We start from the raw sequence: 26848 nt of genomic DNA on the forward strand, positions 1-26848 counted from the left end.
AATTGTTTCCAATGGTGAGGATGAATCTACACGCACTTTGTAACTGTGTTGTTGTTGCACACTTTTTTACTGGCTATCATAAAAGCTATCATAGAGTGTGGTCCACCATTACTGCAAGCCAAGACTGCACATCCTCTATTTTCATCATTTTCATCAAGTGAACAATACATAATGTATGCATTTTCTAAGTAATTCCAATAATTGAATTTTCAAAGCGTGTTCTGATTCTTCATACACAAGACAGAGCTGGACAGCACGAAAAGGGAGCAAGCCGATTGGCTGAGCAGTGCAAGCATACTGACGAAACCAGAGAAAATTACCAACAAATGAGCTGTAAATGAGTAAGTCAGAAAATGTCTAACTAGTTTAACTGAACCACTTAGTGGAAACATGACTACTCCTTCAATGTTCTCCTCTCGCTTATTTCATCTGACTCTTCTATAACTTTGTCACTATGCTGACAGATGGGGTTATACTCCTTCCACATTTTGGTACTTTTTGCCTTGCTCTATTTGGCTTCTAATCTTTTCGCTCAACACCCAAAATAAGTGCGTTCTCTTTCTGTTTATTTTAAAGGAACGCCTAGTGAAGTTGTGCAGAACTGAAGCCAACTCAGAAAGACTATTTAATCTGAATTGTTCTTAAAACACATCTTGCTAAATTGCCAAGTCTGTTTTGAACAAAGCATATGTCCCCAAAGACCAAGAAAAAACAGAATGAATAAATCACCAGTTAAAGTAGCCCAACATGACCGCAACATTATTGTTGTTGGGAAGATTTGACTTTTCTCATGTTCTTAACTATAACATGCTGTATGTAGTGCTCTTAAAAGCTCAGACTGCAGAGCAAGTTGCAAATATGCTTTTACTGTGGAATGCAATGTTATACTGGGAACTAAAGTTAACAGTTGAGAGTTGGAGGATAACTTATAAAAGCACACCCAAGAACAGCGAAATAAGTTTGGAGTTAATGAAGAGCAGCACAGGGTGCTGCATTCATTCTGTTGCACCTTAATGCCATTATTTTAAACCAATCACTAATTAAAATTTAAAAGCACCCATGAAAAGATTAATTTCATATGTTTTACAATAGTTGTCACTGGAGATGAAAAAAAGTTTAAGTTGAGGTGTGTGTAAGTGTGTGTGCGCGTGCATGTGCACCGTGTGTTAAATGTAAGGAGAACTCAACCATTGAGGCCTTCTAAGAACAGATCCCCACTTCCCATTAGGACCTCGGCTGACACGCACATGCATAATACATGGAAGCAGAATCTAAAAGCATGCAGCCCATTAGCAGGCATGGAATGGACAAAAAGAGAATGAAAAGAGAGACCTTGGACACAAACCTCAAAGCTGGAACTGACAGAAACTTGTTTAGTCTGATAAGAGCACTCTACTACTACTATTCAGCATCGGGTTATGTTGTTCTATAATCACAGTCAAAAGAAATGATCAGATATACAGTCACAATTTGTGAGCCTCGGTTTCATTGGGTCAACATTTTCTGCGGTTGTTATTCAAAGCAGTACTCTAACTGTGGTGGCTATGAACTAAGCTAGATCAGCTGCCGAGTGTTGTTTTGTGTGCTTGCTGTGATTGATTACCGTATTTTCCGGTGCACCTAAAAACCTCAAATTTTCTCAAAAGCCGACAGTGCGCCTTATATATGGACAAAGTTTTAAAATGGGCCATTCATTGAAGGTGCGCCTTATAATCTGGTGCACCTTATATATGGACAAAGTTTTAAAATGGGCCAGTCATTGAAAGTGCGCCTTATAATCTGGTGCGCCTTATAGTGCGGAAAATACGGTACACAGAAAGGACACATTTTGTAAAAATGCTGGTAATGATGACTGTTCAGTGCAATTGGGTTCTTTTTTTTTTCTCAACGGCAAGCAAGCCTCGAATCTATCTGAATATTGCGGATCTCTGCTGCATATTTAGCTCTTCCGGTTGTTGAGTGGAGTTAGGTATGCTGTACGTTTTAACTTATATTAGGATGGTGAGCAAGATCATACTAAGGTGATAAAGAGTAAACTATAGAAAAACTGTCATCTTGCAACCCCCAGCTTCTTCCACCATCAGCATAATGTGTCTGCCATGGCAGTCAAGCCAGATGACCAGAGGACTCTCTGCAATCGAGTGAAACAAGCATTTAGCAGGCTAATCATAACATGCTCCAGTGCATCAAAGTCAGAGCCAACTTTCTTGACACATCACACAAGCAGTCTTCGAGCTATAGCTATTATGTTACTTACACTTCAAAATCCACCAGAGCAGGTTGCACTTCGATCAAAAGCTTAAATTGAATCCAGAGCCCCCCAAAATAACACCAAGGAAACAAAATTTAGACAATTCAGGTGCATTTTTCAGATACAAATAGTAGTCTGTCTGTTTATAATTTCCCATATCTACATTCACGTGATTGCAGGTAAAGGAATCTAATATCTAATAGTGATTTGTTCTGTGATTTTTTTTTTTACATACTGGAACGAGATGAACACAATGTCATGCATTTGAGAGTGTGTGGGTGTGGGTGGATGAGACCCTGCGGCTCTGGAGTGTCTACGGTACTTATTTCCTGGGCTGAAGTTAAACTCCCGGTCTAAGATGACCGTCTTCAACCCCCTCATGTTCTTCTCTCTCGGGTCGCACAGCACAGCCTCTGAGAAGCGCGCACACGCTGCAGCAGTGGTGCGCTGGAGCATGCACGCACACGCAAGCTCAGGCGCAATACGTCGCAACTAGCAATCCACAAACTGATTATTTGTACCCGGCGCGTGTGATACAAACACACACGCACATTTAAATAAACCCACGCACGCGCACGCCCACATGTATAGCGCACCAGAGGAGCATGGTTGATATTAGCAGGCAGAAAGCTCTGCAGCAGCAGGAACAGCAGCAGCAGCAGCAGCAGCAGCAGCAGCAGCAACAGCAGCAAGCTCACTTCTCTGCCGGTGGCTGCTGCTACTACGCGGGCATGGTTGCTAATCAATAAACGCAACAATCCTCCCACCACGAATACTGGCTTGACACGGTAACGGGGAATCCCTTCCTCATAAATTAGTCTTCGCTAAGGAAGCACTCACCCTATGTTGCTCAGCGCCTGCTCCAGCAGTTCAGTCTGCAAGATATTCTGAGGCGCCGAGAAAGCCCCATTGAAATGGGATAGAACCGAGCTACAAAACTGACGCAATGTCTCAAACTGCATTTTCGCCCTCCTGCTTGCTTTCTTTCTTTCTTATGTGTTCGACAGCACCTCTCCTCTTTGCAGTTGTTGTTTTTTTTTTTTTCCTTTCACCCACAACACATCCCAAAGCCTCCGTCTCCCCCTTCAACACATTCTCCCCGGTTTGTGTTGATTAGTATCTCACGGGGCGCATTAAACGCGACGACGCCGATCAAGTTCCATATTTCACCAATAGCTCCTGGACAAGCGTATCCTTAGGTGAGACGCATTCCGGGTGGGATCCTTTGGTCATAATTCTTCGGACTTGCAGTAAGAACGCGTTGCAGGTACCCAAACGGCGTCGTTTATTCTCCTAGTCGTGACACGAACGTCCTCACGCGGGGTTGCGATCGGCGAGTGGCCGCCCGCAGGAAGGTTGAGGTGGGGAAACATCCCCATCCTACACGGCGATCGGGAGCTGCATCTCCTCCCCGGAGCTACCTCACATCCAAGTCATATTTTTGTCGAGGAACGCCGTCTCGCTAGCACATACGCACACGCGCGCTGCTGCACTGGGATGCAACCCACTCTTTGTCATATCTCTTCTCCTGCGCGCTCTGGCAAAGGCGCACAGCGGCAGATACATCGCAGAACACCCCAGAGGCGTCCAGGCTGTTGTCGGGGGTTTTCCGCGTCTGGGGTCACACCATCAGCTCATCATTTCAATGCAGTGGCGTCCGACAGCAAATCCAGCTCTCAAGTGGGATTTGTGTGTTCACTACACGAGCGGATATATACGCGATGGGTGGAGGCTGGACGAGAGCAATTCCGTCCCATCGCGTTTAAAGCTTTATTAATCAATAACCAACCGTCCCATCATCTCATGCACCTTTCAAGCTATCTGTATCCCCTTATGAAATGAATTGAAAAGCCATTAATCTGTTATAGCCCCCCCCCAATATATTACGTGTTTGTAATAAAGAAAAAAAGCACTGCATTGTAACAAATACACTGCTTAAAAATAAATAAATAAATAAATAAATAAATAAATAAATAAATAAATAAATAAATATGGTTTATGTTCCATCCTATACAGCACTTTGTAACAATTGTGGTTGTTTGTAAAATGCTCTATAAATAAAGTTGAGTTGAGTTGGAAGTCTCAACAACTGTGTTTCTGAGCTGTGTACCTTTAGGAGACTTGGTTAGACCAGTCTGAGTGTCTTGACATGTGTCTCAGCTGCTGCTTGTGAGTGTTCTCATTTTGCATTTGTGTGCTTGACTGTACACTGTTCAATAAATGGCTGAGCGTGCATTGCTGACTGTGACTCACTCTTTTTTTTCTCACGTCACTGGAGGAGCTGCATATTAGTAGTTTGCTTGTATAACCAAAATCTTGGCTCACGTCAATCATACGTTGTGGCCCCTGTGAGACAAAATATCGGCTGCCTTGTTTCTGCTAGGGAATTGTGTTCCCCTACACAGAAGCCTTACCGCAGTAATAAAACATATTTCACTTCAATCTTAACACAGTATTCAAGATCAAACAATACCATGTTATTTCATTCCATAATGTTAGAGACATTAATTGAACTGCTATCACGGTAAGTCTCCCAGGCATTAACTACTCATCTACCCCTGATAGACTCTCACATTAGTTTAATCAGTTCCTTAACAACTTTACAACAAAAGGGCAATAAGTGTCCTCCACAAAACCAGCCAACTGGATCACACTTACTCACTATCCTTGTAGTCAAAATGTTTGGAATTTGCAGATACACTATCGTCAAATTCCAAGTAGTACAGATCATGTCCCAAATAAAGCAGTATTGTTTTCACAAAAGAGAGGGGAGGTTGTATAATTTGAAGGCACCATGCTATCAAAAAAACAATATTTGGACAGCTATAACGTGTTTGTCTTTAGAATGTAAAGGTGAGTAGAAATGGGCAAGTCTGAATTTGGTATTATTGTGTAGTTCCTCCAGGAATCTGCAGTGTTGATTCCAAGAAGAACAGTCCTGATTATCTTGATTCTATGGAGAGTAATTCTTGATTATGCGGCTTGAAAGCTGATTTGCCACGGGCAATAAAAAATTGACTGAAGGAAAATTAATGTACTAATGAAGTAATCATTTACTGAGGATATTATTTGCAAAAGCAAACTTCTATGAAACATTGTGATTATGAAATAATGACTATCAATATTGTCTTTGAGCCTCTTGGCCAGATTTTCTATTATTATTATTGCTATTATTATTATTATTATCCATCCATCTATCTTCTATATTATTATTATTATTATTATTATTACTATAATAATTATTATTATTATTATTATTATTATTATTATTATTATTATTATATGTGCGGGAACGACGGGATGTTATCTTTAGTAGACTTCTCTGTGACATGACAACACCTTTCGTGGACATCTGTTTTAATTATGCCCATGAAATGAATAAAAAGAAAAGCCTCGCCTCATTTCACCCAAATTTAGTTGGTATTTGTACATTTGGTCCGCAGCAGAACTTTAATGTTCTGTTTAACTATTCTTTAACATCCAGAATCAGCGCTATCTCAAGATTCCCTAATTTTCGAAAATCCTGTAACTGACAAATTTCTTGCACTGCAATGCAAACAGAAAGTGACTGGTGTTGACATCTACCTGAAATTAAACATCTATTGTATGCAAATATGAATTGTGTTAAGTGGTTCTACTCCAAAACACCAAATTTTCTTCATAAAGACTGTTGTGAAATGCACTATATTGTAAATAAAGTTGCATTGTATTGTCCATTTGTACAGAAGCATAATCTCATTATTGAAGCGAACAGCACTGAGATTATACATAAAAAAGGATTCTGGGTGAGTTGTCCTAACTGATACCAGACTACAAACATGTATGATGAGCAAACGAGGAGGAAACACTTTGTGAAGAATGTCTACTGGAATGAGAACTTTGGCAGAAGAAAGAAGAAGGAGCCACCATGTGGACATGTGCTGCCTTACATGGTACCAAAATCAATAACTGAGAGCCCACCATGCAAGTGTCAGTGTTCCTCTAAAATTTTACCCATTCTCACTTTCAATCTCAAAAAAACATACGTACATAACTTGAAGTTGAATCCATAAAGCATTATGAACTGGCCAGAAAATTAAAACAGAAAAACGGGTAAATGTGTGATCTTGAAGAAAAAAAAAAAAGAGAGAACATTCACCCTCTATTTGCCAACAGTACATCCTACATATTTTTTTCTGATACGTGTGAGTGGGTTGGGCGAATGGCTGTTGAAGAATTGCTGAGAGCAACTGTATCTGTCTATGTCTCCTTTACAGGTCTCATGGGCTCCATGTACAAGCTGTTTTATATGTGGCGTCTTGACTGGCTTGCAAGGAGACACAGCTTGAGTCACTGCTCTGCGCCAACCTCACACACATTAGCGCTAGCATTAAAAGTCTTCTGTTCTTTACGCCAGACAACTCCACGAAGCATATAATCATTTTGAACGCATCTAATAAAAACAACTAAAGAATGTATGATCAATCCCACATGCATATTGCATTTACATGTAAATCTGAAACTAACCTGTCTATGGGTGCATCGCCATGTCCAGAGTACCTCAGTGAGCCGTTGTCAAGGGACGCCTGTCTGGGCAGGAGCCCGCCGTGACGTCTGCTTCTGTCCGACGTTGGTGTCAAGTCCCCTGAGGCACCCTGGTAAGGGTATAGTGACGGGTCCTGCAGTTTGGCCTTCTTCCCCTGCGGCCCGCCTTCAAACACAGCCCGCACCTGACCAGGCGTCGAGCCATAAAACCACGCCCCCGATTTGGTGAGGATTTCTTGTTGTTTTCGGCACAAGTTGCATACCCACATCACCTACAGGAAGGAAGAGGAGAAATATTAGCAGTGTGGGAGGGGGTGCACAGCAGCAATAAAAACTCTACACATCCAAGTCCAAATGCCAGGTTTTAGCCATGTTAAAATAATGACAATCAATTGTAATCAATTTAAAAACTTTTACTTGTGCAACTTAACTGAGAAAAATAAACACCTGAGGTAATATTCATATTTTTGTTAAATGGGAGTCAGCACACACCTGCTACCATTTCAAGTGCCTCTGATTAACCCCAAATAAAGTTCAGATGTTCTAATAGGCTTTTCTTGGTATTTCTTTCTCGCAGAAACGTGAAGGTTTTGTGCTAACACGGGCTACGTTTAAATGGACACATTTATTCGGATTACAAGATGATGATTCTGCTTCCAAAATCCTTCACTGTATGCATGGTGTTCTCTTGGTGATGACCCGTGTTAAGTTTACACCTTATGTGTTATTCAGTGGAATTAAAAATATGTAACTACTATGTAATTATGCCCAAAAGGTACCACATTTCCCTGCATGCATTTGGAAAATTTTAGTGTGTATTTTTTACGAAATGCAGCAAAGCTTGGCTATTTTTCTTTGTAAGTCTAAGGCTTCTGTTTCGCCTCGCTTCCCCATAGCCCAACTATAAAAAGAAGGGAGATTGCTACATATACTAAAGAGCCACTACTTGCCAGAAATTCCTGCAACTCCTTCACTGTTGCTGTCAGATTCTTGGCAGACCAGTTTTATTCTCATCTTTTAATGACTTATGAGGGAACATCCAGTTCTTGGAAATGTCACTGTTGTACTATATTTTCTCAACTTGATGACATCATTGTATTTCAAAGGTATGACTAACGCCTTGGACATTCTTGAGTACCCTTCCTGACTGATACCTTTGAACAATGAATAAAAACACTACTTGAACAGATAAAGGTGATTTGGGGTTAATCAGGGGCTCTATAAAATGGTAACAGCAGTTTGTTGACTCCCATTTAACACGGGATTGAATGTTATTGGTTAACCACATTATCTCAGTTATTTATTTCTACTTGTGTCTTATAAAAACACTTTTCAGTTGAGCTTGAGAGGTTATCCAGTACATTAAGGATTTAGGTTGGTCAATTTTTGTTTCTATCCCAAAATCATGGCATTTGAGCAAGGGTATGTAGAATTTGTATCCCGTATGGTACATTGTTTATGATGAGCTGTAATGGAATAATCTGTGAACGTATGCTAATAAATTGTTTACAAAACAAAGGTATACACCACCGTTGATTGGTAAAAAGCTTTTCAAATCCCAAAAAAATCTACTGAGTCACAAGATGTGACTAATTTTTACTTTGTAAATGAAAACACGAGGTTTTCACCCCACTAAAACAAAATTCAAGAATTGGCCGTTGATTATGGGAAAGATGATTCATTTCACACATACAGCAGCCTTTCACAAAATTAAAAACGTTTTTATTTTATTCGTGTTTATGAAATTTTGCGTCTGTGAGTCTTCTGTACATCTCAGAGCAGAGCTCTTACTTGATCTTTCTTAAATGGAAAGTTTTGGTTGACTGCAGAGGTTCGGGTTTGATCCCGAGCTCTGGCCTTCCTGTGTGAAATTTGCATGTTCTCCAGCACGTCCGCGGCCCTCGTGTGGATAAGCGGTTCAGACAATGGATGTATGGGTGATGTTTCTTTTGTTAAGTGCTCTAAAGACTAGAGAAGGTTTTTACTGCTCTGATGCTGTGCCTTTATCTGCTCTACTTTGCAGCTACAACGTCCAGCTAACCACATTAACCTCACAAATCAAACACACACACACACACCAGGTCCTAGTACCTTCTGGTGTGAACAGTCTGGTACAAGTGACTATATCTATACCACACCAACTTATTTTGAAGTGTGTCTGTAAAGACAGGAGAAAGGCAAATGATTGACAGGCCATGCGGCCGGTGGACTAAGTGGAAAACAGCTTTCGCTCCACCCGTCACCCACACAAAACACACACACACAGAACCAAAACCGCCTGTCTTAAAAGTCTCAGTGCTGAGTCAGTGCATTACTGTTATTAGCGCAAGCAGGACTTGAATGCTGCCTCTCTGGCTATCAGAGCTGCAAAGCTGAATTGGCATCAGCGATACAGATAGCATCTGTATGTAAAGTGCAGTGGTCTTGCCAAATGATTTCCTGTAATGTCCAAATCCTGGGTGCTGGTATATCATCAATACAGTACAGTTGTTGTTTTATTAACAAGCTTTGATTTCTGACTAGTTGACAAGATGTAGAATGAGTGATGTCCCTATTTGTGTTTTGAGTTTGACTGTGCTTCTGCCGTCATCTAATTTACAGTAATAGACTATGGAATCAACAGCTTCATACTTGTGCATGTTTATTTTATATATTTTGGACTTTGGGGTAAATCATCTACCAGTTAAGATCATTAAACACTTAAGTTATGGGAATATTAACAATAATGTGCAGATAAAGGAATCATACTGAGGGCTGACACCTAGCTGAAACAAAGTTATTACTTACTTAATCAACAATGACAAGTGATAACAGACATATTTTCAATTCAGACTCTTACAGACATCATGTACCACCAGCCTATGTGATATTGACACATGAGGCATTTATGAACAGCTATCAAAGTTACAGATAGGCTATAACAGTAGTGACACACAATGGAAGCTGTGAGGCTACAAATTGTGCTTTATGCGTCCCAGTGGAGTGTAGTCGGTGAGGCCATGACTGCCTTTAACCGAGGTCATGGTCAGAGCTCTTCAGTCAAACGTTAGCCATCGGACGAGGTAACACCCACTCGCCACCGGGGCTAGTTTTCTTCATTGCTGAACCACATTAAACTTTTTGCAAAGCATGTGAAAACTGGAAACTATGAGTGAGAAAATTAACTCAGCCCTCCCCCCATGTCACTTCTGTGGCTCTGTAGAATCACAATGAAAAGCAGCATGGGAATTTTATTGGTTAGTTTTTATTTTGACTTTCTTCAGATTCAAGTTATTCCTGTACACCACAGCAGAGGATGTTGGTAATATCTGTCAACTGTGGGTTTGTGAAGACCTTGGAGACTTTTCTGTGATTAAGGGCTTTACAAATAAACTTGACTTGACATTGTGCATTCTTTCATTAACAGAGACCAACAATTTTGTCCATCTATATGTAAATTGCTATTTATTTCCTAGATTGTTTATCTATTTTCAAACGCATTGAATTAAAGATGAAATACTATACTTTTACATTTTTTTGTTCATATCCATTGGGTTTGTAGACAGAAGCGAACATATGGTAATGGCATCACTGCGCCGACACTAATGGACCTGACTGTATATAGACACATATGGCGAGCGCGTACACACACACACACACACACACACACGCGCGCACACGCACACACACACACACACACACACACACACACACACACACACACACACACACACACACACACACACAAACACACACTCCCCTTCATATTAACTCTTCATGGATGAGTGCAGGAAGGGGGTTGGGGGCTGCAGCCCTCAGGCAGGGCCATTTCTCCTTGTGTTTGCACATTTCATAGTCATTGAACCTGCAGCTAAAAATAGAAAGCTAAAAACCCAAGCACTGCCACATATAACAACCACGGCATCATGGGCTGTAGTGTATACCCTACAAATGAGTTATATATGATTATTGTGAAGCTTGTACAGTAACGACTGCACAAACAGCTAATTCTGAATGTAGAATCTATAGTTCTGAATGTCATTCTTTTTATAAATAATGTTTCAAACTGGTATGAGCCACATAAAAAAAGATAATTTACAACCTGGAGTAAAGCTTCTTCTTATGCTGTCTTTCATATTTAGTATATTTCTGAAGGGTTAACATTTCAGCGTGAGAAGCAGTGAAGAGCAGTGAGCAGCTCCTTGTGGCCAATAAACTGCACTACAACATCACTTCACATGAGAGTGAATCAGCAGAATTGCTGCAGGTATTCACTGTGTGCTCACGTTGACAGCCACTTTCCGTGTCAAATCAAATCAATAGCATTCATTTATTTCTATAAGGGAGGTTAGGTATTCATTGCCTTTTTCATTTCTTTTCTCTTGGCTAGATTTTATACATGCCAAATGTTTTCCTGCTGAAACATGATATGGGAAATATGGCTTTATAAAAAAATTAATTTCAGACAGACTTTCTGACTTACATAATGACATATTCCTTGATGGCTCTGAAACATTTACATAACTGTAATTGTTCAGTAATCGCACACTCATGACCACTTTACATTGTTCAATAACTCTCAGTCCTCGTGTTAATGATTGATTCTTATACCTGTCAGTGACTTGCGTATACTGTAATGAAGAAATGTCCCAACAGCGAACGTCTATCAAGACATTTGTTATTATATTACTATTACTATACTACTGTATTTTAATTACTATTAAAATGACTATTAATACTATAGTAATTGCTACAACTATACCTAAATTACTATTACTATACTACTGTATTTTAATTACTATTAAAATGACTATTAATACTATAGTAGTTGCTATTACTATACCTATATTACTATATTACTGTATTTTAATTACCATTAAAATGACTATTGATACTATCGTAATTGTTATTACTACTATACCTATATTACTATTACTATATTGCTATGATAACTATCATGCAACACATTGTTAAAAAAATTGTAGTCATCATTAGTGCCATATTAATCTAATTATAAAGTCAGGAAGAGCAAGTATCACACACTATAGTGACAGACAAATTTGATGAGGGAGCTCTTTGTAAAAGTCCCAAAAATAACAACAAAGAAGATAAGAACAAAGAAGTGAGGTTAAAAGTGGAGATGGCCAATGCTGCAATATTGATGGGGCATTAAATGAGCTGTCATAGGTATCATATTGCCTTGCCGTATCTCTCCTTTACCTGCACCGAGGGGAGCTGAACGACTCATTAAAAGACTCATTGTTCAGGGAGTGGAGCCCATCTCAGACCATCCGAGGCTGGACCGCGCCCAGATTGAGCTGCAATCATCAATAAGGATAGGAGCTAATACACTCCAGAGAAAATTATTGCCACAGCTGGGGGAACTGCAGTCACTTTATGGTGCTGGTTCAGCCAATGAATAATGAATTTAAAGGACTAACATTGTATACAGACTGCCCAGGCATTTTTGTTACAGGACATACCTGTCCAAATATAAATACTACAATTTGTTATTGTTTGTGTTTTTCTGTCAGTGAAATTAGGCTTTTGTGGCATTTTCAAGAGCAAAAAGTCTCCATGACACTTTTAGAGGCACTGCGTGTGCAGAAGATGAAAATAAGGCAGGCTGCAACATCCACATGCTCCAACGGTGGCTGCACGTGGTGAATTACATTTTAATGAGCTTCTAATTTTAGTGTGCGCGCCAGCAATAATAATAGACTTCATGAATATTTATGTGCCCTGTTTGAAGCTCAGAGACACGGGAATGAGGTGGGAATACATTTACATCATTGTACATGTGAATATGTGCTTTACTCACACATCCCATCAGTGTCCGCTTTTTTCATGCACAGGTTTACAAGTTTCAAAGCTTCAAATAAGACATTAACACATGAACAAGCTGCTCTCAATGACCGAAAGCAACTATGCATGCATGCGTAGCATAAAATATTAAAATGGTCACACTCGCTAGCTTACCCATTGTGCTGCTGAGAGAAACACGGAGTGTTCAATTCAATCACTCCATAAGGCGGGCTGGGCTGTCTGCAGCTCTCGTAACAAACAAACCAGCTACTCCGACCTTCAGGACCGCGGACAGCGCCAAATCCAGACGCCAGCTGCCGGGAGCAGTGAAGGTTACACCGGACACTCGACCGGCCACATCCGCTCCGATCAGACCGACAACACCGCAGTCTCTGCCCTAGTTTCTATCACAGTCCAAATATTGAAGCTGCTTGAGTGAAAATAAAATATTTCCAGCTGCAGACGATCCAAAATAGCTGTCGGGACTACTCTGGGAGAGAAGCATGTGAATCAAGCAAGAACCTGCCAAATGAGGTTGTGCATCCCATCACCAGTGCATTAATTCATCCATGACTCGGTCAGCCTGCCGTTAACTCCATCCTGAGCTCCATTTATATGCGGCAACCCCCTCGATCCAGCAATAAGACAGAGCAACACGGGAGCGCCGAATGCTGACTGAAAATGTTTCTGCTCCCGTTAGGCGCACTTTGTCATTTGCTGTGTGCTGTGACCACTCTTGTTGGCAATGCAATCAGAGTGCATTTTGTCCTCAAATAACTGCAAGAGGATGAAGTCACAGGGACAAAAATATGATGTGAAGTTGCAGGAATGATGCAGGGTTCACATACAGTAAGAATCATTATTTTCAATTCCATTTCACTCCCACAATCCAACTATATACGGACAGCAGTAATGCCAGGGCACTCCCCCATATATTTCTATGCATTTTACAACAAATAATTTGCTCCTAGACTATCTATGAAGATTCGTAAGTAACTGTCATGAATACAAGTTGTTGTGTTAGGCGGACCAAAGTGAAAATAGCTGTATGAATGGTGAAAGCATTTGGTATTCTACCCATTATTAATTATTATTATTATTATTATTTCCTTCCCGGCGCCGCAATTTTTCATCCATTAAGTCCTTCTACAATTCTTGACCGATTGAAACGATTCCTACATATTCTAAATATTCACACCTTGCAGGCTTTTCTTTTCTAATTTCAAAAATTTACAATTTTTCCACAGTTCAACATTTCTCTCACAGTAAAAATCCGAATTCTAGTAAGATACGATACATGAATGTACCTAGTTTTTACGTCTTACTGAAAGCACAACACTTTCCTGGTCATATTTTTGATATGTATTCATCTTTACCCATGAAGAATAATAATAAATATCAAATGGAAATGAAAGTCAAAGAGGCAGAATCTAAAGATGCCAATGAAAATATACATTAAACATCTTATTTTGAAACCAGCATAGTCTTGGATCACATATGACAGTAACTTACAGAACATTCCTGTATACTAGACAATTTGGTTACCATGACAGAGTCCCACTAATTGTTATATTGTTGATTACTGCATAAAGTACTGTATGCCTTTAAAACTATGTCGATCCATCCATCCATTTATCCATTTTCTGAACTGCCTTTCCTCACTACAAACATTTAGATAAAAAAAAATGTCGTATTTCAAAATTTCAATGTGTTCCTACTGTATGTTCAAATGGGTCAAGTACCTAAAATTCCACTCAAAGTTCACTAAATGTTCTTTCAGAAATAATCTAACAATTGGATGAAGAAAAAAAAGAGGGCTTGGAAGTAGTGATTTCAAGAGTTGCTTTAATCACAAATGACTTCCACCCTGGAGACTGTAGGTTCCTCAGGCTTTTTTGAAGCCACATTAGAGGAAGCATGAGAGAACTGGTGGTGAACTCCATCCACCAGGACATGCAGGCATTCTGAGGTCTTCAAAACATTGAAACAGTCACACTATAGCAAAGGTTATAAGAATCCAAATGTCACTGCTTCCTTGAATTTTTTTTAAGCAGAATTTTTCTGTTTTTAGTTTGATAAAATATTGTAAGTCAAGTAAGAATGGTGAGTGTAGACTCAAAGAGCCTTCCAATTCTAAATCTACTATATCAAATTCCAGAGCGCAATTGCGCTGCTTGCTGCTGACTCCAGACATAGACTCAGACTAGTAAATATTCAATGCTGGTTCAAAGAATGAGATCTCACTCACTGCAGTCGTCACACCAGCAAAAGAGTAGAGTAGCACTGTTTGATAGCTCATTTGCATATCATTATACAAAAACAGTGAGTGTTCCCTTATTATACTTGATAAATACAAATCAGAAAGATACATATCTATTTATAAGTGGCAATTTCTGCCATTATTTGATTAAGCCATTTTATATTTCAGTACATTGACATCTCATTAATATACTTCAATGTTTATGCTAAAATAAGCTATTTGATGGTTAAAAATGACCACAATAGCGGTGCTAATTTCCATCAGCAGTTCGGATTCGCTATCTTTGCTGTATATTTTCACTTGATAATATACATGATACAATGATCATGAAGCAATTATATAAATAAGCAACAATAACGAACTATCCCGTGTGTGTGTGTGTGTGTGTGTGTGTGTGTGTGTGTGTGTGTGTGCGTGTGTGTGTGTGTGTGTGTGTGTGTGTGTGTGTGTGTGTGTGTGTGTGTGTGTGTGTGTGTGTGTGTGTGTGTGTGTGTGTGTGTGTGTGTGTGTGTGTGTGTGTGTGTGTGTGTGTGTGTGTGTGCATTTACAGGCATGTGATTGCACCAGACAAATGAGTTTGAATGATGGCAAAATGTCAAGTCTTGTTCTGTTTACGCATTTCCCAGGAGTTGTAGCTCCTTGTCTCGGTACACATCAACTCATTCATGAGATTCTATTTTGTACAACATCACATTAATATTTAACACCAGCATCCACAGTGTGTATTGATGGTTGACCTTGAGGGTAAAAAGGCCATAGCACTACTTAGCGAGAGGTGTCATTGCCTCTATTCACTAAGTGGCACTTCCCTAGGACCATGTGCCTACCCTCCAATTAGCCACGGCCAGCCGGCGGATCTCCCGACTACCCTCTAAACAGAAAACAAAACATCTTTGAGGGTTTTACTGGCTGCTTGTTGCTGCAGATATTTTTGTTATTTTCCAGTAGACGATTTAACCAGTCTTCATAGGCTCAAGGCAAATACAACAAAATTCTGGTTAGAACTATCACCATTATAAAGTTTCTCAGATCATTCCACACTTTGCTGCAACATCTGTTTATCTATACACTACTAAAAAAAAAAAAGATCACACATTATATATTTTTAATCTAATTGCCAGTATGTTCAACACTATTCACACTCTCCATTATAAAACTTTTTACATTTGCTTTGTTGAGATTAAACACCAGTGATAGTTCTGATTGGGCATTGGGTGATACACTCACACAGACTGTCGTATTCAGATTATTATTATTTTTTTTGGTTTTAATTGTTTTTGGCTGCTGTATGTGCATGAGTACGTCACAGGAACAACAACGTTTCAGACACACTCCCAGCAAATGAAATAAAGGATGTCGCTAACCACTTTGTCCTCCTGTTGCAATGCCATGAAAGCAGGAATGCAGCAGATAGATAGAAAAGAGGAAAAATAAAAGGGGAGGAAGAAAGAGGGAATAAGTGGGCAGTAAGAAAGATTGTCCTGGCAGCACAGCCACATACTCTAACAGCAATTAGATTGCACCGGTTGGGATAGAAACATTTAAGGCCATGATAAAAATTTAAACCCATCAAATAATGCAATCTTTGCCTTCAGTCTGTTTGGGGGTGTTTGGGTACATTTAATTCGCTGGTGGGGGGGGGGGGGAATGAGTAGTAGTTCCTTTCAGTGGTGAAATACAGTTTAAGTTACACTCGGCATGAATCAATGTCTTCTGCTATGTCAACTCGCTCCGCGAGTATAATTTAATAAAATGTGAGGATCTTTGGCGGCAAAATAAATTGGCTGTGATTACGCAGACAAAGACGGAGAATAGCCTTACTACGCGGGTCTGGGAAAATACTAAACCTTAGTCTAACCCGCCCTTGCACAGATTCACACTGCAACTTGCGCCAGACTTTCACTTGGCACAATAATATGAGCCCATTGTGTTAAGAGTGAGCATAATCACAACAGAAATGTTGCAGACAGTCTCTTGTAGAGGGCAAAATACTGAAAAAGATTCATCACTGTGAGAGACACCACTGGCTCAATTCCCAGATTATGATTTCACTGAGTAGAGCGGAGAGAAATTTTCCTGAGGGCAGGACATCTGTATGTGTGTCCTTATAAATAGATAGTTCCAAGCATGCAAACCAGCGTTACCTTATTTGACCGCAGAGACACTCGTCCTCCGCACCGAGCACAGAATTTTGTTTGGCAATATGAACAGAGGTGGCCACAGCCATCAGCAAACTTGGTTTTGTGGCATATCCCGCAAGTTGGGGCTTCGCTCTTCTGTTCCTGAGCCTGCTTTGTCTCATCACCCATCTTCTTGACCTGGTCCTTGTATGACTCAAACTGCTGGTGCAATTTCCTGTGGGTAGATAGGAGGACATGTTAAACAGGTCTAATAACACACTAAATTCAATTGAATTGGAGTCTTGTTTGCCTTGTGCATCGCCAACACTGAAGTAGTATTGCATTCAGAAAAGTGCTTGTAATATACTGTATTGAGTCCTACATTCAACTATCAAATTGATATAAATAATATATGATATATAAATAATCAAATAAATAATCAATTAATAGTATAAATTGATATAACCTTGTATTGGTGATGATGAGATTTTATGGAGACATAATGCACTGTAATACGGTGGCAAAAAAAAACAACATTCAGGAGCATTAACATATTCTACAGATTGTCCGCGAACGGACACGCGCTGGTGGTAATGTATATTTATCACATCTGCCTAATTGTGTTACCACCTCTGTCCTTTAGATGGCCTCCTACTGATACACAACACGTGATCTTTTGCAGAAGATGCTGAACTCTTGACACGTCCTCAGAGGCTACTGAAAACACATGGGCTCTTCACATGCATTTTGTATGACACATGTCAATTGAGCGTCTCCTTAGAAACTAAACACTGGGCTGACTTCATAATATGGCGATTAGAATTGGTTTCGCCCCACATATCTCCTGCAACATTCATTAGAGCTTGTGAATTATTGAGGAGCGCTATCCTTTTACCACATACAGGTCTGTATTTGAGTGAAACGTGCTTCCTTTACCCTCAGCCAGTGCTCTGGAGTCTAAGTATAGCAACCATCTACACTACCTGACGAGTAACTTGTGTGCACATGTGCATGCACGCTTTTGTTTGTGTGCATGTGGCATCAAAACATGATGGTGTGCCAGCAGCATGCCCCTCGTTGCACTGCGGGATTAGAAGTGTCGCAGCCTTTGTGTGATAAACAAGACGAGATTAGTGCGCCGCCTTGTTCAACAGAGCTCACTAAATCTCATTTGATGACAGAAGGTCTGATAACAGGGTGACGATAACTGTTCTGCAAGTTAAATGGCCACTGTCCAAGAAGATCAGAGACTACCGACAACCTTGTTTTTACTCCATCTGCTATTTCATTCAAACATACGATGCCCACTCCTGGCACTTCACCACCGAATTTTAATACTGAACAATCACAATTGGAATATCATGCTCTGTGCAGGCGATATTAATTATCAGAGTGGTATGTATTATTGTGTAATATTATGAAGGGCTTCAATTCATCAAACTGAGAGAGGTTTCAATACTGTCATGGATAGAGCGGCGGTTTACATGCCAGATGAAGATGCTCGTAGTTCCCACTCAGTTGTCTGAGAATTTTTTTACATTAGATTACATTACTATTTGTCTCTTTACTTGACATTTGTGTTTTGCAGCAGTCTTCATTTCGTCTGTAAGAAAGTAAAGTTCCTTAAATCCCACATAGCAAACACACAAAGGCCTGGACGTCTTCCACTGAGCACACCAGGACTTAGTAGGATAGCTAAAATAAGTCAACAAATATGCAGTGCACCAAAATCAAATGTCCATTTTAGTGGACACAAACAAATAGGCAGGGACTTTGGAGGATATTATACTGATCGATTAAATTACCATCAATTCCCATTAGTTTTAATAACTGTAATTTGGAGTATTTCCCAAACACGAATTGTCACACTAAGGTAAATTTACCTGAAACCTGCCAGAAATTTTTCACGCTTTTGCAACCCTACATGTGTTGACTGGCATGCAGTCTAAAGTATATATTATTACTATTAAAATGCCTTTCACTTGAGGTCAGCTGGGATGGGCTCTTGCTCCATAAACCCCTGTACAGAACAAGTGGTATAGAAAATAGATGACTAGCTAGGTTTCTACTACATTGGTTATTTTATTTAACTAAATGAGAGAACTAAAAGACGTATTGCACTACACACATTTCTCATTATATTGCACCGCTGTTCCACATCACTACACAGCATACAATAAATAAACATTGGTAAATGAATACCTCACGTAGCGTACTATTCTCTTTGTAAAGACTGTCTTTTTGATTAGATTGTACAGGTTTGCCTAATGAGTACATTTCCTAGAAAACGTCAGAAGAAAAGAGGAGAAGTTGTTGGTCCACTATGATGAGGCTTTACTTATTCAGTCAAACATGGTTATATGTAGGTGAGACTGCTTATCTATCAGTGATCAGACTGTATGATGCTCATTGTAGCGACCAATTCTACCATCATCTGAGCTCTCTTACCTCTGGGCTGTGCCCCAGCAGGGACACGCTGGCAGTAACATGAGTCTCTTGTTTGTACATACTGTATGGCAACTGCTATAAAACTGATGTTTATGCTGCTGCGTTGCGGTACTCTGTCTAATTAATAATGCTAGATAAGGTTAAAAAAAAACAAGTAGTGTTTTAATAATATTATTTTAATTATAAAAAATAGAATATATTGGTGAACTAAACAAAACCACATTAATTATTATCATGATTAGGACATGATTAAGAAGTTAGATTTGCTTCGATTAATTGAATGCTGTAAAACTGCAATAAAACTTACTTAATAATTACAGATTTAAAATTTATTTTGTGTAATGCATGCTACACACATACCAAGTGGACAAATTTACGCATTTCTCCATGTAGGAAAGGCACAATTGTCCAAATATTCTTCCACTGTGCTATAGTGTGTTTTCAGAGGAATATAAATGCCCTTATCAATCTCAAACTTTGAACCTGCTCAATATTTACAATCGCAAGTCTTTATGTATGAGGTCAACATGGAGTTCTGCCGGGTGGAATGGATGTGTAAGGGTAAATTGCCAATTGGGAAGAAACCGGAAATCTGTCTCGGACCCAAATTGATAGTCTAAAATATATCGATGAATTATTTGACCAGATCCCTATGTCTTGGTCAAGCTCCCACTTAGACCAAGGAGAGAAAAACCCTGGAGTTAACTAACACAACTAATAAACCCAACATGTTTTAGGTACACAATGACAGATGTATGTATTTATCAAAAATAAATCACTAGAACTGTGTTGTACTCTGTGGAGTTGTATGGTTATGTCTGCTGTGAGTTCAAATTGTGTATGATCTATTACTTACGCGTCTGGCTCGGGCTCCTTGTCATTTTGGGGCTTTTGCTGTGGCTGAAGAACATTATTTACCAGCTCAGTGATCCCACTAAAGGGAAACCACCTGTTCAAATAAGCAAATAAGCATGACAGATAGAGCGCAGCTAGTCATCACTTGAGAAAACAATCTAGCCTGCGAGGTACATTAAGAAGCAGGGGTGTGATTTCCAGGAAGTGAACAATTCTTGGGAACATTCACTACAACCAGAGTAGAGAGAGAGAGAGAGAGATAGAGCAAGGAGGCCAAGACACAGTGGAGAAGCAACTAGGGTCCTAAAACCAGCAATAGTTGAATAGAAATCCAGAAAACGAGGAAAAGCTGAAACAAGAAAACGCTACAGCCAGTGGAAATGAGAGCAGGCTCAAATGCTCAGCTGAGGAAAGAAGACACTATGGGGGTCAAGATTGTCGAAAAAATACAGTAGATTCGTGCACCCACAGTATAGAAAAGTAGCATCTGGGAGGAACCAGAGATTGTGGTCCAAGGCTACACAAGCAAGTTGCAGACAACACACAAGGTGAGAAAAACAGACAGATACGGGGAGAAGGTTGTATGGCTCGGATTTTTAACAAGAATGCTGGCAAGGAAATGGCATTGTCAGTAATGTCATGGAAGTCATCTGTTCCCTCACTACAGCAGTTGCATTCCATGAATTTAGCGACATTTATTTCTTCCTCCTCCTCTGAGACACAGGGGACAGAGCCACGTGAAGCACATAACACCGAATGACAAGCGTCAAAGACTAAAGCACTCTGGGTAATGTAGTTTACTTACTGCGCTGACTGAGGCTTTGGTTCTTCTTTGATCCTAAAACATAAATGAAAAAAGGTGCACAACTCAGTGCATAAAATGCACAAATGGATGAGGAAAACACAAGCAACAAAAATATAAAAATATAAAACTGGTATAGAAATGAAACATGTGACATTAATGATGATCCATAAATAATATATATGATAGCAATGTGGAAAAGACAATATGGTGATGATCGTGGCAATACAATAATGAGCTGGGGGGGTGAACAAATATGGGCGGATCAAATATTTGGGAAGAACAAGCCACAGTATTTAGCAAGAAGAAAACTTGTGTGATACCAGAGCACTGCAAAATACAACAAAAATACTTTTTGGGAATGAAAGAAGAGTCCAATCTTTCATTTGGTAGTTTTTGAGTTCACATGGCCATTCATTCATTCATTCCACTGCCGAACCACTTATCCATAAAACCTATTCTGTGAGCCTTAAAAGTGTTTTTAGAATGCTCTAAATTTAGCATTTTAACAAATGAGCCGCAAATCAGCACACAGCATTTAATTGTTTTACAATGATGAGAGTGAGGAGAACACACAAGAGAAGATGTAGTCAGTCCTGTTTACCCATCAGTCTTGCTGCTGTGTTTCCAGGTGAGCCAGTCCATATTTATCCTCTCACTGTGTTCTCCCAGTGACGTACAACGTTGTTCTTTATTGATCCCATCAGTCTTGTCTCTGTGGTTGCATTACAAGCCTCATATTTAACTGATTGAGCCGCCTTGCTGCCAGCATGTCGACTGGAAACCAAGTGTGAGGACTCTTCTAAGCACGATCCTCTGTGTACCCAGGTCCCACGTGTGTCCTGTAATTTACTGAATGGATGTACAGGCTAGTGTGGGAGCAGTGTATTATTTGCCATGCGGCAGTGACATGACTGAGTGTAAAATTTCACAAGTGACGTAGTTGGTGTCCTGACTGCTGAGAAGGGCAGTCAAAAACCAGTATTATTTTTCTATTTGGTTTGAACCAGTTCTGACTGTGTCTGATGCTACACTGCTCTCTAGTGGACACATGGCCTGCAAAACTAACAATTCCACAGCAAATATGAACAGAATTGAACAAAATATGTGTTTGTGTGTCCACAAAGTGAGGTACATTTGCACAATCCATCCATCATATCATATGGTTTAAATATATACACAAGAACCCATCCTGTAATCATGAGTCAGCACCAATATAGCAATCGACAAGCACCTATAACCATCCATAAGCAATTAGTGTTTTCTATTAATTTTACATACATTGGATTGTTATTTGATTGTATCAATATTGCTTTTTAATGTTTTTGTTGACTATCAATGTGACACACAATAACATATGAGGCAATGCTAGTGTGTAGTACCAAGGGAGGGGGGGACAATGCCTATATATATATATGACACCAAAGCCTGACTTGATAGCTAACCAAAATTTTAAAAACACTTAAACAGTGCATTACTACACATCTGGATTTTACAAATAGGCATGGCATGCGCACCTAAAGCTGTGAGTGGAAAGGTATAATACTGCACACAACCAAAGAATAGTTTTGACACATTGCTGTTCACAACACTTGTGGACAAAGCTGCTCATCAGCAGCTGCAACGAGAGCAAAAGCCTCTTTTAATAAATTCCGACTTCATCTTGGCATCTACAGCAAACACAGTCTGTGATAAAAGATCTCATGCCTAACGCAGTGAACCCTGAGGGCCCTCTACGTCCACCACAAATTGAGTGATAATTGGATCATAAGGGAGTCATTTGGCTCAGTGGATAAATACCAACTACATACCAATACCAACTACAGTACATCATTAACATAGACCCAGCCAGTCAGTTCTGGCAGGAGATGAAGTTAATAACAATCCAAAATCATTCAGAGGCAAATGACCAACAGGGAAAAGTCTCAATTAAGTCTGTTGAAATATGTGAACTCAAAAGTAAATACAGTACAACCTCAATTTATAAAACCCAGACAAAATTGTAATGTCAGTATGTGGCAAATGCCTCAGCAAATCTGAGGAGACCTCAGCGTACTTTCTTATACCTCATTTAGTCCTACAGTTACACATTTATTCTTTTAATTTCTCCTTTCTAATTGCAACACTGAAGAAGAATTACACTTAAACCTAACACGTGCACAATGACACATCAGGCGTTTTCATCCCTGCCAGAGTTCTTGTGACTTTCAGTCAAGAGTTAATTGCCAGGAGCCTCAGAGATGAGTGAGCAGAAGGAAAGTTGAAGATGGATTAGCCATGAGCAGCAAATTGGTTAGTTTCTCGAGTGTCTTCACTTGTTATAAAATGTGGAGAAATTGACAATAAAGCTGACTTTGACTTTGACTTTTGAGATTGCTCTATTGTTTTACGATGAAGTTGACTTGTCTTTGTGCAAAAAAAAGCGTGAGCATGATGCAGCGGCAACTTAACTTTACACACTTTATACACAAGATGTTATGAAAATAAAGTCAAAAATTAAAAGCTCACAAAAAAATACTTGGAGACTGCCTTCCATTCCGATCATTCATGTCTGTGCATGACCCAACCCCCATTGCATCACCAAAATTGCGTAACACTACCTGCACCGAGAGTTAATTAAATGTGGTCCTAACAGGCGTAAAATGTAACGTAAAATTGTCAGGTGTGCCAGGCATAAAGACTTCCACAAAAACCAAGATGGCAAATTCTAATGTATGTTCAGGTAGTAGGCAAAAGTACTACTTTTCATCTTCATACAGGTCATGCTGTTGACTTCTTTGGCAAAGGGAACTGTAAAAATGATAGACTCTTAAGTGGGGTGGCAAGAGGCTTCTTGGGGTGGTCGTTGGCTTTAAAAAAAAAATTTGATTTGACTTCATAGGGCACACTCATCCGAACAGGTAATTTAACAGTGCACAAGTCAAACCTCCTGAGCAAGGACTGGGATTCAGAATGCTGAACAGAAGCTGGCGACTGCAGGTTTTTTGCACAACAGGGAAGTGGTTAATCTGTTGCCATATATAACTAAAATCCATCTGTTTCCTCAGATTACTTGCCAGGATTAAAAAAAAAAGCTCCTTCATGTCTTCCCTTAGATTCCTAAATTCATCTGTGTCGTTAGTAATTTGTCCATCTCCTACTGCATTTTAAAGTGGGCAAAAAAATAGAAACACATTAATAACATTTGGCCAGATACAATTATATATGAGATAAAGAAAATCACTCATCTTAATGAATTAAATTAATTACTAAAAAAAATTCTTTCATCTAACCATTTTGGACAATTTTGTGCTTTCCACTTTTAAAGGAAACTTTTGTTCTCCAGCCCGACTGCCCCTGTGCACACATCAATCTCTATAGTATGCATGGGTGAAGGAGTTTGATTTGAAAAAAAACTTAATTGGCTTGACCTTAACCCCGTTAAATATATTTGCTATGAGCAAGAAGGGAAATTACAAGTCAGGCTGTCTCGTCCAACATCAGTGACCTCACCAATACTGTTCTGGACGAATGGACAAAAATATGAAAAAACACATGCCAAGATTGTGCAACACTTCTCAGAGAAAGGGGAGATCACTCTAACCATAAATGGCAACTAATTGAATATTTCCTTCCATTTTTCATTGCCTGTAGACCCGTATTTGAGCCATATTGTGTATAGGCATGATTATGTTCTTGCTTGTTTTGATGACGGTTGTATGGACTTATATGTGAATCGTCTGTCTTTGTTTTTCATCCTGACGGATCAGCACCTTTTTTGGTAAAATGCCAAAATGACAATGTCACACACTAACGTCACACCTCTGCTCACTCATGACTGAATAATACCTCTGGATGCCATCCTTAATCCTAACCCCCCAGCACCATCACTAGGGTCATAACCTTTTACATTAGCCAGATATAAAACTGCAATATTCAAACAGAGACAACTGACTCAAGTAACTCCCTACAATTCCAGCATCAAATGACTTCACAAGCACCAGTTCTGTCCAGTCTTGCGATCACCCAATTATTTCCGGTCTCATAGCCAGCAAAAGTGTTTGCTTGCGGGTTTTGCCCTATGAGACAATCTTAGAACTGAAGCAACTCTAACACAAACAAAGCAAAGAAGATATTTTATTTTAGTGCAGCACATGTAACCCATATTCAAACAAAAACACACCCATAAATTTCTCCATGAAGCTGGGTGCACCAGGTGGACTCTACTGTCCTCACGTGGGGCTATAATAACAGCACAGTCATGGCTAACAATAGAATTGTAATAGATACCCTGCCCTATTGTTATCCCAGTCCTCTTTACTCCTTCCAGTGCCAATTGATTATTATTGCCCATCAGGAGTGAATTTAAGATATGAACACGCTCAGCATCTCATCAAAATTTCAGGGACATTTCAATTTGTTTGTTTGTTTGTTCAATTTCAGGATGGCAATATGATAGCTCCTCACCTAAAAATACTGACATAGAGGTCATATGGCGTAACACATTTAATTATCCTGCTAAGTTCATCATCATATTGATCCTGGGCAATAGTATATGAGTTAGGGACACCCCAAAAGTATTGCACAAGTGAAAATAAGTTGAACTTGATAGCTTTGAACATCTGTCTGAAGTATGGAGCAAAGTTCCAAATCAAAGGATTCTCTTGCATTAGCTGTCAGACTGGTAAATTCTTTAACAATGTTCAGCATGTCCGCAAAGACTTTATAGATTATATCATGCAGAGGATTTCTGTGGTTCTGCATGCACCAATCCTACCCCTCCACCCTGACCTCATTTCACTTCGAAACAACCAGGTGGCGCAAACATGTGGCTCAGTGGGATGAATAATATTACGGAATCAGTAGGAGACCCTCCATCAGATTTTGGTCGAAAGGCATGATCCTGAGATGACTGCATGAGCTCTCTTTGGCCTTCAAACCAGATAATGGGGATGAAAAAAAGGCCTTTTCAGTTGTTCACATAGTGGATAATATGCACACATTTTAAGCATACATACATGCGGACTCTGGATCTGTGGAATGACGCATTTTATGCATCAACAAAGTTGCATTCACCCCTAGGCAGGGTGAGAACTCGTCCAGACTCTACAATGTGCAGTATGTCTTCATGTAGGCTCCGTGCTGGTGCCTTTGTATGAAGTGTTCAAAGACTGGCCATATACGAGGCCCATGGCTACATGTGTGATGTCATGTGAATGATAATCACTTTTCTTTCTCATCCCTCCATGGCAATCGGTTTTGTAATCTACCTACTGCAGCATGTACTCGACATGCACTATAAAAACGTAATGTTACTCAACATCAAATCTTTTTTGCAACGTCAAAGAATTACGCAGTTTGAAGCCCTTGAAAAGTGAAGATTACCATAAGCAAGCGCGGAGTTCAAAATGAACCATGAATGCTATTATGATGCAATAAAGACAAAGCATAGTTTCCAAAAAATCAAGTAAAAAATATTGATTCAAATAAAATACTTATTTCAATAATACTATAATAATAAAAACAAAGGTAATTTTATTTCAATAATAATGAAAGAGTTGGAAAAATGTCAAAGCTGTTCATTTGCATATTAGATAGCTGTGTAGCCAGTGTCTGTGTTTGAATCACCGGTTTGCACCTGCTTCAAACAGCCTGAATGAGCACAACACAGACACACACATGCATACATGTATACAAACACACACACACACACACACACACACACACACTGAGTGAAAAGATTATAGAGCTTTGTGTAAACTACCCCTAGTAAATAAAGCAGCTCTCTGACTCACACAGCCAGATATTTGATTGTGCACCTGTGT

The 26848-nt window shown here is 39.6% G+C and overlaps 1 protein-coding gene across 28 annotated transcripts in view; it reads right to left on the reverse strand.

Moving 5' to 3' along the window:
- rims2a (regulating synaptic membrane exocytosis 2a) overlaps nt 1–26848 on the reverse strand; it is a 91934-nt gene that overhangs the window by 57699 nt on the left and 7387 nt on the right. For 20 of the 28 annotated variants that reach the window (XM_088386543.1, XM_088386541.1, XM_088386550.1 and 17 more), the window contains exons 3-6: nt 21048–21080; nt 20244–20336; nt 16964–17174; nt 6758–7047 (exon numbers count right to left, since the gene is read on the reverse strand). In XM_088386543.1, the coding sequence (XP_088242669.1) occupies nt 6758–7047; nt 16964–17174; nt 20244–20336; nt 21048–21080 (627 nt within the window). Of the gene's footprint in view, nt 1–3091; nt 3936–6757; nt 7048–12733; nt 13132–16183; nt 16328–16963; nt 17175–20243; nt 20337–21047; nt 21081–26848 lie in introns of those variants that run through there. The other 8 variants (XM_088386565.1, XM_088386567.1, XM_088386557.1 and 5 more) reach the window with 7 other exon arrangements.

The sequence above is a fragment of the Syngnathus floridae genome, chromosome 10 (genome assembly GCF_059516105.1).
Source record: "Syngnathus floridae isolate MCC-2025c chromosome 10, RoL_Sflo_1.0, whole genome shotgun sequence".
NCBI lineage: Eukaryota > Metazoa > Chordata > Actinopteri > Syngnathiformes > Syngnathidae > Syngnathus > Syngnathus floridae.